This window comes from Setaria viridis, chromosome 1, assembly GCF_005286985.2.
Source record: "Setaria viridis chromosome 1, Setaria_viridis_v4.0, whole genome shotgun sequence".
NCBI classification, from domain to species: Eukaryota; Viridiplantae; Streptophyta; class Magnoliopsida; order Poales; family Poaceae; genus Setaria; species Setaria viridis.
In genome coordinates this window covers 41,355,396-41,371,938 of record NC_048263.2, presented here as the reverse complement: position 1 = coordinate 41,371,938, position 16,543 = coordinate 41,355,396, and the positions used below count along the sequence as shown (strand labels likewise).

Here is a 16,543-nt window from a genome sequence, read left to right as displayed (position 1 = left end):
ATATAACAGTGACCAGATTAAATAAAAAGAAAAGGAATTCGGGAAGAGAAATCGAGAGAGCCCACATGCCATGCGCTGCGCCCCAACGCCTATCAAACTAGCTGTATTTGTTATTTAATTAATTAAAACCATCTAAACAAAATAATTGACATTAGGACACCTTTGGAACGCAAGACGTAGAAATAGGGAAAATGCATAATTTGAGCAGAATTATTAGATTTCCTCCAAAATTTCTATTAATCGAGGCATTTCATAGAAATTTTGTAGGATTCTTGGATGTCCAATTGAAACATTCCAAAGGGGGGCCTAAACAGTTTTAAACTAGGATTTTTTGTACATAGGTACATAGCACATACAAACATAAAACTTACCAAATAGGTAATACGCCAGTAAGACCACACTAATTAAGTCAATGTCAGTGCATGTACTGAAACACCAAGTCGTCTAAAACCACTTGAGTTATTTAGACAGTTTATTATAATAGTCCACAGTACTCAACCTCATTATATGGTTTTGAGGTACAAGGTTAGGCAGCTTAGGAGTTTTACATATTATATACTTATTCCACCTATATACAGTGTGACAAACTCTCTTGGTTTTGAGCATCATTTTCTTTTCTATTCTTTCACCTGATGTTCATTATGATCGATCCGACGCACCCAGAACGCGAAAGGTACGCATATTATATATACAATCTGGCAGGCATGTGAGCAGAATTGGGAATCATTCATCAACCAATACTACGACGACTCCAGGAGCAAATTACACAAGGCCGCAACAGGCACTACAGACAATGCTAAATTGCCAACTTACTACATAGCAGCATAGCACCCCCGTCTCTCTCATTCACTCACATTATACTAGTCCAACAGAGTTGAAAGAGGAGTCACAATTTACACTCAGGAGGGGCCAACCATACAATGCTACCTATACTCACTCCTTGTTCCGTGTTGCCCGGTCTTTCTTGTGCCCGCCTAGAATGCGCGAGATCTGCAGGCCTCTGCTGAAGGCCTGGTTGAACAGCATCCTCGTCTGGAACTCCGAAACAAACGGGAACCAAGCAAGGAATGCGATCGGAGTGAACAGCAGTAGCCCCATGATGATCTCGTAGCCTCGGGCAAGTGCCTTGATTGAACCCCACAGCTGAAACTTTGTGATAGCTGGTTTGATAGCTCGCGCAATCTGAAGCCAACAGCACATCATGAGTCAGGGCCAACCCAACCGTCAACCCAACAAAACCAACCATGCATCGACAGCTACTTACCAGAAGCAAACCCCATCCAGTCGGCATGAACGCAAGGATGCAAACAAACATGTCCTGAACTGTCATGTGCGGGATTGCTATCAAGATTATGATGATGGAGATAAATGTTATGAATATCAGCCCCTTGATCAACCGGAACACAAGTTGGAACTCTGCACTGAATCTCCGCCTCCCAACTGATACAGTCTGTAAGCGTAGCCATTGGTTAGCAAAATTTCACGTCAAGGACTTGCCTATTCGATCAAGTAACAGCCTAACCAATCCATTCTAATTTCTGAGCAGGTAAACATATAGCAAAACTAACTCTAGGACCCTCTAAACAAGCTGATTTGCAAATCTCTATGACATTTCCAGCACCAAGATATATACTCCCTCCGTTCCAAATTGTAGGTCGTTTTAGCTTTTTTAGGTTCGTAGATATTATTATGCATCTAGCTATAGTGTATGTCTAGGTGCATAATAATATGTATGAACCTAGAAAAGTCAAAATGACCTACAATTTGGAACGGAGGGAGTAGCACATATAATTTACAAGTAGTTTTGAAATGCATTTTGCATGTAAACATCTCTAGCCAGTGTTACTCACAAGTACGCATCAAAATTAAACAGATCGAAGTGATAAAGAGCACAGGCAGCAGATTTACCTTCATCACGAGCAAAATCACAAAGATTACGACCCACGAGAGGCAATAAACCTGGAAAGACCATCAAGAAATGTTTAAGTACATCCAGTACAGCACTTGTTTATACAGTAAACCAGAAAGATATCTTTTAATACTAATGAGATGGGCTAATTACCAGAACGCTCTTTGTGTGCGTGGTGATGTTCAAATGATAAACAAGACCATACTGGTAGATAAAGAAGCGCAATGCAAGCACTATTTCAAGAATAATGCCACGCTTTCCAGAAAGTCTAAGAGGCTCCTGCTCTTTTTCCCACCATGACTCCCAACTTTTCTCTGGTGGTACACCAATACCCCCACGGTTACTGATCCACTTATTCCAGTCAGTCCAGTCATCCACGATTTTCTGCCACTCGAACCCAGAAGGATTAAACAGGAATGGTGCAAAGAGCCAGGTGACAACCATAAACCACATGGAGATCGTGATGAAAATGTACGCGATAGCTCCTCGGTATGACTGCCCAAATATTTCATACACAATAAGCAAAATCATCAGCTCGATGCCCTTGACAAAATGGCTTCGCGAGTACAGTCGATAATTCTCAGCAAATTTGGCATGGAACACCACAAATCCACGCCCAGTAGCTCTATATTCAGCTCCTCCGTGGAGCAGTGTGGTTCCATAGTAGTGAGTTTTGGTCCCAAGAGAGAATGTGAAGAACACGGATGCTAGTTGCAGTTGCATAAGTACGAAGTCACTCAGCGCAGTTCTGAATCCTCTCTCTAGACCAATTTCCATCATCATAGGCAGTGCCATCAAGAACCCAAGCTGCACAAAAGACTGTGAAGCTAGAGCAACCTGGAGAGGTTCATTGTGTATAAACCTCTTTCCAGTGGCTAGTGCTTCGTCGAGGCCACTGAGGACAAGATAAAGGCGCCCATAGAGGAATACATACACCGTCCAAACTGTTATCTGAGAAAAGACAGAAAAGGCTACAAAGTTTAGAATTAATCAACGGTCTGAAAGTTGAGAAGTCAAGGGAGAAGTGTGTACCATTGTGCTGAAGTAAAAACCAATAGTAGTGTAGTAGCAGGACAACATTCTGAAAAAGTCAAAACGGTGTCCAAGCCGGTAGACATCACGGCTCAGTGTCTGCTCACCATTACCATTTGCTATTTTTGCTTCAAACAGTGAAATCTGATTGAGACCAACGTCTCTTCCCTTGCCAACTTGCATGTATTCATGATGTGTAACATTTCCTTCGCGCAAAGTTGAATTGAATCCTGTCATCAAGCAACAAATATAGTATTAGCAAAATAATTTCCACATTTCAAGATTAAGCAATAATGATGGGTGGGGAAAACAATGGCGTACCAGCAAATATGTCCTCACTAAGATTGATAATCTTAGAAGCTTTGCTTACACCTCCTCTTGTGAGGTGGAAAAGCCGATCAAAGATATCAGGATGCCCATAATGAAATCGAACTCTGGATATGAACATGTTCAGGGCAAACAACAAAAAATTATTAAGTACTGACTCCTAAAGGGGAAATAAGTTAACTATGCAAATTTGACTGAATACATATAACACACATTAAGATAAAAATCCCCAATAACTGTTAGTTCATTACTATATCATGACAAGAAATTCCAACATATTAATTATCAGGAAGAAACATGTTGCAAAAGAGTAAAATGAACCCACAAAACATGAAATTATATTGACAATAATGTGTCATAGAAATTTTCATAATAAGATGAATCACCTCAAAGGATTAGCAAGTACACGCTGTCCAATGGTCACAAAACTCGTTTCTTGGTTTGACATGAACCATGCAAGAGAAGAAACACTGTAGAGGATATCAAGAAAGTATACAGTGATTATCCAACTAAATGGCACTGATAAACAAATTCAGAAATTTAAAATAAATCTGGGTGTACCTGCCGGTGAAGATATGTTCTCTTACACCAAGTATTGATGGATATCTCACACCATCATGTTTCTTCAGAAACTCTTGCAACAAATTCCTCATTTTCAAAGTCTCCTCCATATAATGTTCCTATTATGATAAATTGATATAGTAAAAAAATGTCACAGAACCTGTTGCAGGGGTGGGGTGGGGGGTGGGGGGGGGGGGGGGGGGGTGATGCATACCTGATTCATATCGATGGTTTGGAGACCTTCACCACGCGTGAAAATTATGGCATGGTTCTGATTTTCTGGTTTTCCTTCACCTAGCATTGCATTCCCTGGAAGCTTTATCCTATATATATCCTATGCAGCAAAATACGAACAGATGATAGGTAAACACGTTTAACTCATTGGTAGTAAGAGATCAGGAAACATATTCATTCCAAATAGGTAGCATTATAGTATTCTAGACACCTAGTTATATTTCTATAAACCTCTCCCGGGTCTCCTTGCCTATATATACTTGTAACCCTTGCTCTCCTATTACTTGCAATCTATATACACTAGTGAAATATCCTAGACCAATTCAATAAAGCAATAGGTCATATTTCAGCCATTGCAACATCTTCTCAGCATACCTCAAAAGGCCAAATAAATTTAAGGATACATATAATGCCAATGTATGGTGAATACATAGCCACAAAATTTGGCTCTAGGATACAAAGTAAAAATTGTTTGATTTGGATACAATTTTGGAATGAGCATATGGGTATTACACACCCACAGACTACCAAATACTAGCATGCTTAATATGCCATAGACAAAAGAGGAAGATCCAGTACACAGAGATGCAATGCAACAGTAAAATATTAATAGTAGGAACGTAATTATATAATTTGATCCATATACAGTATATCTCTAACACTGAATCGAAAACCATTCCACAGTACCTGATCAAGTTTCTGGCCAGGATCATCAGGCTTCGTTACCGCTGCCTTCACCAATGCAGAGTAGTAAACCTTCTCTATTTTCTTATTTCTGTCTTTGCTAGGCTCTTCAACTTCATCAATATAGGCAACCCTAAGTGACGGGTAACTGCCAAAGAAAAAAAAATCCTTTCAATCATTTAGAAGCACATAGCGTCAATACAAGTAACATAAAAGAATGTGTTAAAATGGCCAAAGCAAATAAAACTAAGAACGAAAAAGACTAATTGAATTCCACAAAGGGAACAAAAATACTAGCCATGAAGCAACCACAAGAAAAAGAAAAGATTGAAAAAGCCACAGCATATTATTTAAGAAAAACTTCAAAACGGTCGACGAATTGTTGCTGTCCTACAACCCTCCCTAGCCTTTTTGTACCCTCATATTCTTGCCCTATACAACATTGTAGTGTTAAGGAATAACTAAACTTAAAAATCCTCTGGTGTGATTCATTGCTTCTACTCGCTTCAGAAGATATTGTCTTGGTTAGACTTGCTATGGGCTTCCACCCTCAAGTTATTTTGTCAACCACAGTTAAGTAGGAATCCTATACTTCTAGTAGGGTTGGTATAGATATCCTTGTAGCACACATCTTATTTTTTTCCAACATATATACACTCATACAGGCCAAAAATATCTGTATTACTTGTATCCTGAGAGAATACCATCAAAACACAATTTTGAGCTGTTTTACTCATAATCCCTTCCCCTGTTTTACTTGCTTTTCTCAGTAAAAAGAACATAGTCCAGCTGTGAGCAAGCAGGAAATACCTATTCATGTCAAGATGTTCAAGCAGAGTATTGATCTTAAATCAAGACTTACGTTGTCATCAATCTCAGTATATCCTGTGCGCGTGGATCACCAGATCGTTTCTGGATACCATATTGCTGGCATGATACAACATATGTGAATTTCATGTCAGCTATAGCTTTGCATTGAGTCAATAGCTGCGACTCATCAGATAACAGATCAGCTGCTCTGAAGCCTTCCATAAGATCTGAGAAAAGCAAGTAAAATCAATGAATTAGTCATGCAGCGTCCACAATATGGGAACAGGACCAGCTGTCAAGTACTCCCTCCGTTCTTAAATATGCGTTATTCAGGACAAGCAAATTAGTTAAAAAAATGAACTAAATTGCTTGTCCTGAACGTCATATATTTAAGAATGAAGGGAGTATACAGAATGTACCTTCATCTCTGGCCATATCAAGGAAAGCTTGAAGGACTAAAGCTTGTCTGTAGTACATCATCCCTCTTACTGTAAGAAAGTACAATGATTATTAAATCAATCAAATTATACAACATGTACTATATAAAATGTTTTGTTGAGAGAAGACAAAAACCAGTTCTTGTCAAAGTTTGTCCCCGGTATGATGCCCAAAGGCGAAGCTCCTCTTCAGATTGCTCAGTTTCACGGAGTTCCTCTTCATTCTTGCAATCCACCCTTTGAAGAAAATTGTTCCATTCATCTGCAAGGATGTTGAATAAAAACATTATGTTGATGATCAGAAGAATTCATGGATTGAGGTGTGTTTATTCACAAATTAAGATATTAATCAAAGAACCTGGGTAGATTTTTTGCAAGTAGAAAAGGATAGAAACTCCATCCTCATTCGGTTCCTCTAGCGCGTGTGAAGAGAAAAGAACGTCTTCTTTATAATAGGGAGTCAAGACACTGCAGTAATCAGCCAGTGAAGAGGCAACAGACAAGGGACAATTAGAACATGAACTATAACTCTAGTTAACAGGAGTTTGGGAGAGGAAGCCATATGATGGGAGCAGATGAATAGAAATGTATCGGTATAATTAGCAGCTGAATGCTAAACCTGGGGTACTCCTTTCTCCAAAGAGAAAAGAGGGTAGGTTTTTTTATCAACTGAAAATAATATTCAATTACCAGTAAGAACACACAAGCTAGCTAAGAATGGTACAGTGCAACATATACTTAATGGGTAAAACTTACGAGAAGGGTAACATTTGCCGCACTTTTGGAGCCCTTGGCATAGACATAAAAAGAGAATTAGCAAAGAAAGATATCCTCCTTCTAGCATCCAGGTTCGTAGGGACATCCATAGCTGATTCCTTCACTGTGAGCAGAAGGTGAAGCCTTTTTATCTGAAACCAATAAATACGCATAATCACAAAAATAGTAGTTAGCTTTGTTATCAAACATGTGTCTACTTTTAACGCAACAAAATAATAAATAAAGCTGGACAAGAAATCGAACCTTTTCAGTCCATGCTTGTGTTTCCTTTACAGGAAAATCAATAGCTTTTGTGAACAACTGAACTTGTTGATCAAGTGGTGTAATTCCTTCATATCTTCTATTATTTCCACCATGTATTGATTCCAGTAGTCTGCTCAAGAGATAATAATAGATATATCAAAAGATAATACAATCAACAACCACCAAGAATCTAGTATGTGATTACCAAAGATATTGATGAAAAAATCGGGCATGTGGCTATGTCAGTGATGGCTGATCCATTATGAACAAAATTACTGTTTCGTCTATCAAGAACAGTGTGATGTTTCTGTAAAATGAACTGCATATTATGGAACAATGCTATCAGAGGAACCAGCAAATTCCGAAGGACTACAACTCACCAAATTCAAGAAAAAGAAACAACTTCCATTACACCAAATAACCAATTCTCTAACAGCCATTTCGCACCCAAAAAAATATAATATCAGATGTTCCCCACTATTGTGTGAATTGCGCATGAAAAACAAGCTCCCCATAAGTTAAAACGAAACATGCATATAGGAACAAAACTAACAGTTAAAGGCTACTCTGCAAGTTTGTACAGTAGAATGGTAACTAGGTTCGCACCCACTGAGCTGCTCATCCATTATGTCCCTTGTAACCACTTCGAGCATATCCTGAAACAATATGATGACCTGACCCTGGTCTTCTATGTTATTCTTTTGCTGCATTGAAGGACTGAGAATTATATGATATCCACACTGAACACTGATAGAACAATGATAACTAATTTTATACCAGTAAGTCAAGCAGCTCAATAAACTTCTTGCTCAGAGTAGGAAGGTTACTCATGTTCAGCTCTGTTATCAGAGTGTCACCTGCTATATGCTCATCCACCACATCGAAAATCTTTTGTATGACACTGAAAATGTGCCATAATATATTAACTTTATCAACTGGGTTCAGAATAAAATCAAGCTTTAACAGCCAAGAGTGTCAAACGTACTCTCTCTCTCGTGGACCAATCACTAGAGCGTATATGATGTTTTTGAATGAAGCGTAGCATTCCTTGATAGCATAAGTAAAATATGGGTCTGATTTCATCCTCTTCTTTAGATCACGATCTTTTCCTCCACTATCTGCTGCCATATCCAATGCAATCGGAATCTGAAATACAGTCAATAAAAGAAAATGAAACACAAAAGCTCGTTCCACCAAAATAGATAGCAGAGAAATTGGAAGCAAACAAGCCACAAGAATATATACCTTGCTGGCAAGCAGGAATGGTGGCCATTGGATTATATCCATATCACGGTCTTTGCAGTATGGAACAAGTAATAAGTCTTTCTCTCTGACATTTTTTTTTTAAAAAAAAGAATCATAAGCAACAGATTGGCAAGAAGGCAAACAGGGAAGCGGAAGTCCATATATGCATGGGGTAAAGATTGGATGTTGCACCTGTTATTTATCAGATCTTCCTCGCGAAAGCTTGTGATAATTAGATTCCAAATCTGAGCAAATCTTGCTGCTATTTTTTCTTCTTCTTTGGTGCCCTCAGGTGTCTGAAGCAATTTGAATGTGCCAGGTGATGGAACAAAAGAAAATTGTGTCTAAGCGATTTAAATGTAAATTAGATCTGCTTCAAGTAAAGGTTGTAAAACAAGAATCCACACCTTAGAAGGTTTACTGGAGAAAGCAGCCCGGAATCCTCTCCTCTTGCTTGTGTCAGATGGAATCAAGCATTGATTGAAAGCCTTAGGCAGAGATTCAAACCGAGATCTCAACATTCCCAATGTCCTTATCTGACCTCATGAAACCAGCAACAGTGCAAAGTTACTTAGTTCACTTATTAACAATTGTTAATGCAGAACCATAGAAAAGTATAATACACTCCAAAAGCTCCATACACATGAAACAAGCTAGGCATTCACACCACAAAAGAAAGATGCTTGAGCAGGTTAAAGATCCTATCAATTTGAATAGCGAAATGCACCCAAAAAAAAAACTCGGAAGGAAGTGATTCTTATATCACAAGAACACATCCACTGCCACCATCATGTACTGACGTGCTGCCAATCTCAAAAACTGGTGCAAATAGTCACAAAAAGTCTGATAAAATTTAAGAACATCAACTCAATTAATCTATGATGCTACAATTATTTGATCCTTAAGTTGATGCACACTGAGACAGAAAGAAAAAAAAGGGAGACAAATTCTGCTGAAAAAAGATATCTACAAATAAAAAAGGGAAATGAGAAAAGGGTATGTTCTAATTCACTAATATTAGCCTTGTTTGTTTTCTCAGATATGAATCGTATTAGAGTCAGATATGTTCCGATCTTATTTTTCCTCAGAAACCTAGGAGAGATAATAAAATACAAAGGAGGGGTCACAAGGATCCCTTCCCATATAAAGTAATTACATGTGTGCCACTCAGAGAATATTTAGACAACCAGAGCACCTAAATGTTCCCATCTTAAATCCTTACTTGTTATAGTGCAGGAGAATAGCTAATAAAATAACATCTCACAGCGACACAACCCACCCCAGTCTACTGAATAATAAAGCAGGTTATTGGTCAGCTTTACTAACCTCACCAAGACGGCGACAGGCCCCATAGATACCACCAACTATTGTTGAGAAAATTGCATACCAAATCTGAGTATCCATGAAATAGACCTGAAGCACTCAAACAACACAAGTCAGAATAGGAGCATGAGAAGCTACTGCTCAACACAACAAAAGAGGACAGGAAGCATACAAGAATGATAGGAGCCCAAAGCGCAATGACAACACCAATGTTGTTATTTGCTGCAGATTAAAAAAAGTAAGTAAATATCAAAATATCTATAAAAGATCATGATCATTTCAGAGGTATACCATGGGGGAAAAACTCGTGCCACTTAAATGTTCGTATTGGCTCCTTCATTATATCTTGTGTTGGCTGCACAAGTGGTTTGATCTGGAGACAGGTACACAGGACAAGATGAGTAACCAATAATTGATTATCAGCAACAAAAGGAGGGCAATGAATGGTACAGCTCTCTATTCTAAGCCTCCCATTGATGAAACAACACACATGGGTCCTAAAATTCACACGGAACTCGAATGCCTAAACTTTACAAATTTCTCAGGTACAACCATCTACAAATTTCAGAATAGTATGCAGTATAGTTGGTTCGCTTATGGAAAACAAAAATGTTAATACTTACTTATGTCCATTTTGCAGAAGGTCCATCAAAGTGCAATGTTAATACTTATGTCCATTTTGCAGAAGATCCATCAAAATGCACTAGTTAAAGGACCCACTAACAATTTACACTTCCGATTATACTTATGTTGCATGTGGATCTTAGTATCATATAATTCTCTGTAATTGTCATCTCTATAGTGCCCACCATGCATCTAAAGAATCGCCGAAATACCTCACTGTACTACCTCCTGTTAGAATGAGGGACTTATATAGGAATTTTAACTAAATCCTTCGGATTTGGATCCAGATGCCCCATCCAGACAGGCTTAAGAATGCGTGAATATACTCATGTTTATGTATAATATAAAATTAAAGATATTAGTTCTGAATCATACCTCCACATAAAAGCTCACAACCAATTTTGTGGCTAAAAGCAAGACCCAGAACATCGTATACCTACAAGGGAAACAACAATCAGGAAAGGCCTTCAATGGAAGGCCAAAAGGAACGAAAAGCTCAGATGGGAAACCATACTTGAACAGGGAGAATGCGCCTTCATGCATTCCTCTTCCAACAAATAAGCGAGGCTGTAATTTTTTGTATCTTATTACTACCTAAAGGGTCAAAAGAACTAAATTCGGCTAAAAAAAACCAAACAGAAAAATACCTGCGACCACCACATCATGAATGTCACGACCTTAAGATTTGATCTCTCGAGGGCTCTCCTAATCACAGGGAAAAGAAATAGCACAGCCGACAGTATGTTTGGTGCCAAGTAAACCACAACTGCCAAAATGTACAACGATGGCTGATTCTGGCCATCACCAAGCCAACTTTTAATTGTTCTTGCAAGGCCGGTTGGATTCTCCCAGGTGTATGCATAAGTTACAGGCAAAATCACAACCCAAGCAGCAGCTGATAGTAACTTCAAGATGTAACGTAGCTTAACAACAAGAGACATGTTTTTTCTTGCTTTCCAGCTCAAGATAATGTCCAGGATTGCTGCAGTAGAAAATATTTATTAAGTGACGAAACAACAACTTCCATAGCTTAAACAAAGACAATACTACTCCAATTTCATGCTAAGTAAATTATGTTGAGGAACTTGAATATATATCAAGTAAAAAAAAACTGATCCAGAGTTTTAGGCATATCTTTTGGTTCTACTATTTTGAGATATGCGCTCAAATCCCCTCATCATTGTTTCAGCAGACCTTTTAACTGTATTGCCACAGCAGATAGGCAGAAGCTCTAGCTGTTTGAATATCATGATCAATTATAAGATGGTGTATACTCATTGGCCCTAGCACATAACAGTCTTGTTCGGTAATCACAGTTCATGAGAATGAGTTGACTACGTGGCACCTCGATAATATGATAATCCCGACCATTGCTACAAGGCAACGCGTTGCAAACATAGTTTCCTGACAGTGAGTTCCAAGATTTAATTGACCTAAAAGTATCACCGCCAATTTTTCCCTTTTGTTTAATGAAGAGTGGATTTGACATTACTCAGACACCACAAGTAATTCTCTATGCTGTTTACAGCACAGCAGCCATCCACTGTAGGACCCAGGCAACTTCTATCTAACTTGACATGAAACTACAACCCTGGTCAATAATAGCACCAACTGCATATACCCATCAGTCTGTCATGATATAAAAAGGCGCCTAGGGAGAGTGCGGAGGGGGCCATACCTTGACCCAGTTTCAGTATAGCAGCGGTAATAAATATGCTCAAAACTTGTTTAAATACTCCTCGATCAAAGATATCACTTGGTGTGCCACCATTCCAAGCAATTATAATCATGGCCTATGTAAAAGATAAAAGATAGAATACGTAAGAGCAACAATAAGGGGTAAGGAAACAGAAAGCATCTAAAATAAGTGACCAAAAGAACTTGAACAAGAAACAGAATTGTAAACCTGTAAAGATAAAATTAAGAAGCTCCACATCCTATCAAAGCTGCGGAAGATGTGCCAAAATGACCGTACTTCGACAAAATTGACTTTTCCCATCCAATTGCCATTAGCAGCGGGTCTGTCCTCCTGGACCAAAATAAGAAACATCAGTACCAACTATCAAAATAGTGTACACCCATGTTTAACCAGCTCTTGTCTGCTCTCTAGGCTAAACATAAAGGCTGAAAGCTAGAAACACGCAGATGAATCATCCCTTTCCTACTGCTAAAAACGATGTTTGCATTAGAACTGAAGTTTAGCATAGACTCAAAGCCCTTAATAAGGATCATTGCTAAATAGAAGGTCGAAAAATACTACATGGGGAACAAAAAAAGAAAGCAGCTTACATATAGTACCATACCTGCATTGCTGCATAGCAAAGCACCTTTTTACATTAACAGCAAAAACATAGTAATTAATATCGGGTGAATCTTGTTTGACAGATGTAAAATCAAGCACGCTTTACAGTCCCATCCTCGGATGAAATTTCTCTCTCAGAAATAGTTAAAACAAATGTATATTCACCGAATGCTTCTAGTGTAAGGTTTATGGAATGATATAAAGGTGTCTGGCTTTTATGAATTCTCTTCATATGATACTCATGTAGCAAATATCACCTAGCTGCCCAGCTCAAACATAACTGAATGCACGAACATAAAGTTATTCATTATCACAAGGGACATACCCCATTCACAAGGTGACGACGATCATCATTTGGAGTCTTAAAAAAGTCTGCATCAGCTCTCATAGGCCATCCCAATCGGAAGCAATCTCTTGACCTGAGCAGCGTTGCAGAAATAATTGCATGTGTTTCCTCAATAAAGCAGCACACGCAACTATAAGGAAAGTAATCAGATCAGCACTCACCAAAAGTACTCATTAAGATCATCGTAGTTTCTCCAGTGTGAGTGCTTTGATTTTACGGTCTTGCTCCTCTCGGCTTCCTATGTAAAAGTTGCAAAGGATGTAACTGTGCTTCAGAACATAACAATCGCCAATGGAAATTAAGAAACTGCACCTTCTCTATAACTTTGTAGATTGGAGTCACAACTTTCTTCAAGAAGGCTTCTTCTTCTCCACCATAGGCTGGTTTGACATTTTCACCAGTTGTTGGGCTCACATTTCCAGCCAGCATACCATATAGTTCAAAAGCCATCTGTTATGAAACAGCAAAAGACTTTTTAACAGTCCCTAATAATAATCTAACATCAAGACTTATGACTGACAATACTGTAACGTCACAAAGCCAATCAATCGTGAGCAACAAGCAGCCTTGGGAACTAAACACATATGCGGGCATATCCATCTACACAAGTTCATAACAGCCACAAAGGAGCATGAAAGGCCAGTAAGATTAGAGATGCAATGTGGATGACTCATTTGCATGTTTGTCCTTGTACCAAAGCAAGGTTGCACCCAGCATACACTCTCTCTGATAGGCAACAAGAACTGGGAAGCTTTATTAGGCAGCAATGGCGCAGGAGCAGATTGGTTCGCCCTCCCTGGGAGGCTCTGAACAATATCTCTACTTCTGCTTACCTTTCCTCTAATGTGGCTCGGCTTATATAGAGTCCAGCCCTGTTACAGATAGAGATCTAATCTCAACAAACTCATCTAATCCTTATCCTAACAACTAACTGACCCTGCTAACAACCTGAAAAGATCAGGCGCAAGGATCAGGCCCAGCAACAGCTGCTGGCGCCTTTTTCCTGCGGCTGTAAACTTTCACCACAAAAGAGTCCACAACACTCTCAAACTGTGGAAGTGAACAGAGTGTGATTATTCATAATATGCCAACAGCTTTGTGAAAGTGGAGGTCAGATAAGCTAAACACCACACTGTTTCTGCATCAAGTTTTGTAGTAACCAGACAATTACGTTAGAAGAACTAACCCTTGTTAGATTCAGTTCACTAATTCAGTAAAAACGATGACATATACTTAGTTTGAATAGCTCAGAACTGGACATACATGATGATAGATGTAGCAAAGACACTCTGGCATGAATCTCAGATTAGCCGCCTCGCCCCATATAAGCAGATAAAGACCCATATAGAGGAGCTTGCGTTGTTGTACCTCCTGTTGGATAGTCGGCAACCTAGAATGGAAATGATCCACTAGTAAGTCAATCGGTATTGAGAAGAGCATATAACTGCACCTCTTCACGGGACCATAAGCGCATCATACCATAAGCTGCTTTTGCGGCCAAGATATTTGCACCATTTCTTGTAATTCTTAAATAGCTTCTTCATTACTGTGTCCAATGCTCGGTCATCCAACTGAGAACATTTGCCAGCACGAAATGGGTAAATGCCACAAACATGAAGGCATCTAGCACCTCATGTGTTTACATGGTACTGATCGATAGGTATACCTTTGGTTGTTGGTCAGGTTTGGGAATCTGTCTGATGTGAACGTTGGCAAGCAAGAGTATGAGATGCTCCCTTTGATTGGATACATTATCTTTCTGCAGAGTGATGAGCAAAGTTAGAGAGCATGGATTCATTCAGAGGTTGCAAGCCATTATGGGCACGATTATCTGATATGAAACAAGAAAAAGATGGTGAAGAGCCATCCCAGTGTGATAACCTGGAATCCAAACATGGCCTGAAGCCAGCCAAGAAGATCCGCGTCGGGTTTCTTTTCGTGTTCCTTGGGCCATGGCAGACCTCTGGTGTTACGAAGAGCATGGAAAGCAGCTTGGATCTGCACGCATAAAGGCGACAGAGGGCATAAGCATCCCCTGAGACTATGATAGCAAGTTGATATGAAATAGGTGGCAACCTCAGGATAGCGCATGATAGCCTGGTTGGCGCTGTCAGGATCGAGCGGGAGGATATTGTACGGGAGATATAACTTCTTCTTTTCCTCGACTTGGTTATGCGTCTCCAGAATCTGCAAGGGGCGGTTGACGGTTGTGTTGTGTGAAAAGGGAATGAAGGAAAAGGAGCTGCGAGCAACTAGAACTGAAATAGCAAGAAAGGCAATGGTAGTTACCGATTGATCAACTTCGATTTTCTGGGAGACATTGACGGCTTTGAGGACCTCGAAGAGCACGGCGGCAGTTTGATAGGCTTTAGTGAGCTGAGCCCTGATAGATGATAGCATGCAATTGAGTGATTTAGTTTAGTTGCACAAGGACGAAGAGAAGACACACTATGCACAAGAGAGCGAGGGGGCAGACCGGTCGGCCTTGTCGGCTGCATTTTGGAGCGCCTGGATGTACTTCTTGTAGTAGTGCTGGTAGAAGCTCTGCATTTCTCTGGCGTCACTCTGCTTGACCCTGCCCTTGAGCGTGGGGTCGTTCTCCCTCTCGAGCCTCTGCAGGAGCGCGGTTTTGAACTGGCGGACACCTCGGCCGCTGGAGGTCGGGTCGAGGCGATGCGCCTTCTCGAAGGCGTAGAAGCGGCCTGGATTTATTTATTTATTTTTGTTAGCGGTCAAAGTTAATTAATCAATGAGAATTGGAAGCAGCAGAATGGTACTCACATAGGTAGGCTACTCTGGGGTTGCTTGCCTCCACCTCGTTGGCCACCCTTAGGATGGGCGCGATCTCGACGAGCGAGGACGGGACGACCTCGCTGTCGAAGATGGACTCGCCGAGGTTGCCTGCGGTCTGGGTGCGGAGGATCCTCCTGGGTCCAGCGCCAGCGCCGGCGGAGGCGGGGGAGGCGGAGGAGGAGTCACCCCCGGGGGCCATCCTGCGGCCCCCCGAGGAGGACGCCATGGCTCTGCAATGGATGGGGTAGCAGCAGCAGGAAGAGCCTGTGGATTTGGGACGGAAGCAAGCGAAGCAGCAGCAAATTGAATCAATCAATCTGGTACAAGTTTGAGACGAATTTTGAAAAGGGGGGAGAGGGAGAGAGAGCGCTCACGAAGCCCTAGTCCCTAGGACGGAGTGGGGAAAGTGGGGGGTGGGGGGTGCTGGTGGCGAAGAAGAAGAAGGGCTCGCCGCCGCCGCTGCTTGCTGCTGCTTTTCCTCCTCCTTTGTCCGGAGTGGCCCTCCCAAGCAAAAGCAGCAGCACTAGCCTAGCGGTGGTAGTGGGAGTGGCTGGCCTTTCCCCCCAACGCTCAATTTCTTTCTTTCTTTCTTTCAATTGCAAGCAACAAAATTCGAAATGCATTACTAATTTTTCCCTAACTATTATTATTATTATTATTTTCCCTCTTGTTTCCGTCCTTTATATAACGTTATTATACTCCTGTATCAAACAAATTGCATGAGTACCGGCTTCTCCTTTTTGTGGTGAGAAAGAAAAGAGATAGGTGCTGTGCACTGCCCACTGCTGGAGTGCAGTAGTACAGATTCCATTCCCATTCCCATTACATTTTCCATTGCATTGCATGCAACAAGCAGTGTGGACTTAGGTCTTGTTCAAGTTCCATGTGACCCTGTC

General features: G+C 40.4%; 1 protein-coding gene across 1 annotated transcript; it reads right to left on the bottom strand.

Annotated features, from left to right (window-relative positions):
* Nucleotides 1-662: 662 nt before the first annotated feature.
* LOC117841702 (callose synthase 3) lies at nt 663-16,186 on the bottom strand. Its single transcript, XM_034722178.2, has 42 exons — nt 16,022-16,186; nt 15,636-15,911; nt 15,331-15,556; nt 15,144-15,237; nt 14,931-15,041; nt 14,736-14,852; nt 14,521-14,613; nt 14,334-14,425; nt 14,118-14,244; nt 13,167-13,304; nt 13,016-13,092; nt 12,834-12,927; nt 12,113-12,235; nt 11,885-11,999; nt 10,854-11,188; nt 10,721-10,773; nt 10,582-10,642; nt 9,874-9,955; nt 9,755-9,804; nt 9,586-9,672; nt 8,667-8,795; nt 8,452-8,555; nt 8,260-8,344; nt 8,000-8,160; nt 7,792-7,915; nt 7,621-7,718; nt 7,015-7,144; nt 6,751-6,902; nt 6,353-6,462; nt 6,131-6,256; nt 5,977-6,045; nt 5,610-5,784; nt 4,751-4,895; nt 4,044-4,163; nt 3,830-3,948; nt 3,655-3,738; nt 3,263-3,375; nt 2,942-3,171; nt 2,063-2,860; nt 1,909-1,959; nt 1,265-1,450; nt 663-1,182 (listed from the first exon to the last, which is right to left on the bottom strand). The coding sequence occupies exons 2-42, from the start codon at nt 15,871-15,873 to the stop codon at nt 934-936; spliced, it is 5,871 nt and encodes a 1,956-aa protein (XP_034578069.1). The 5' UTR covers nt 15,874-15,911; nt 16,022-16,186; the 3' UTR covers nt 663-933.
* Between the last annotated feature and the right edge of the window lie 357 nt (nt 16,187-16,543).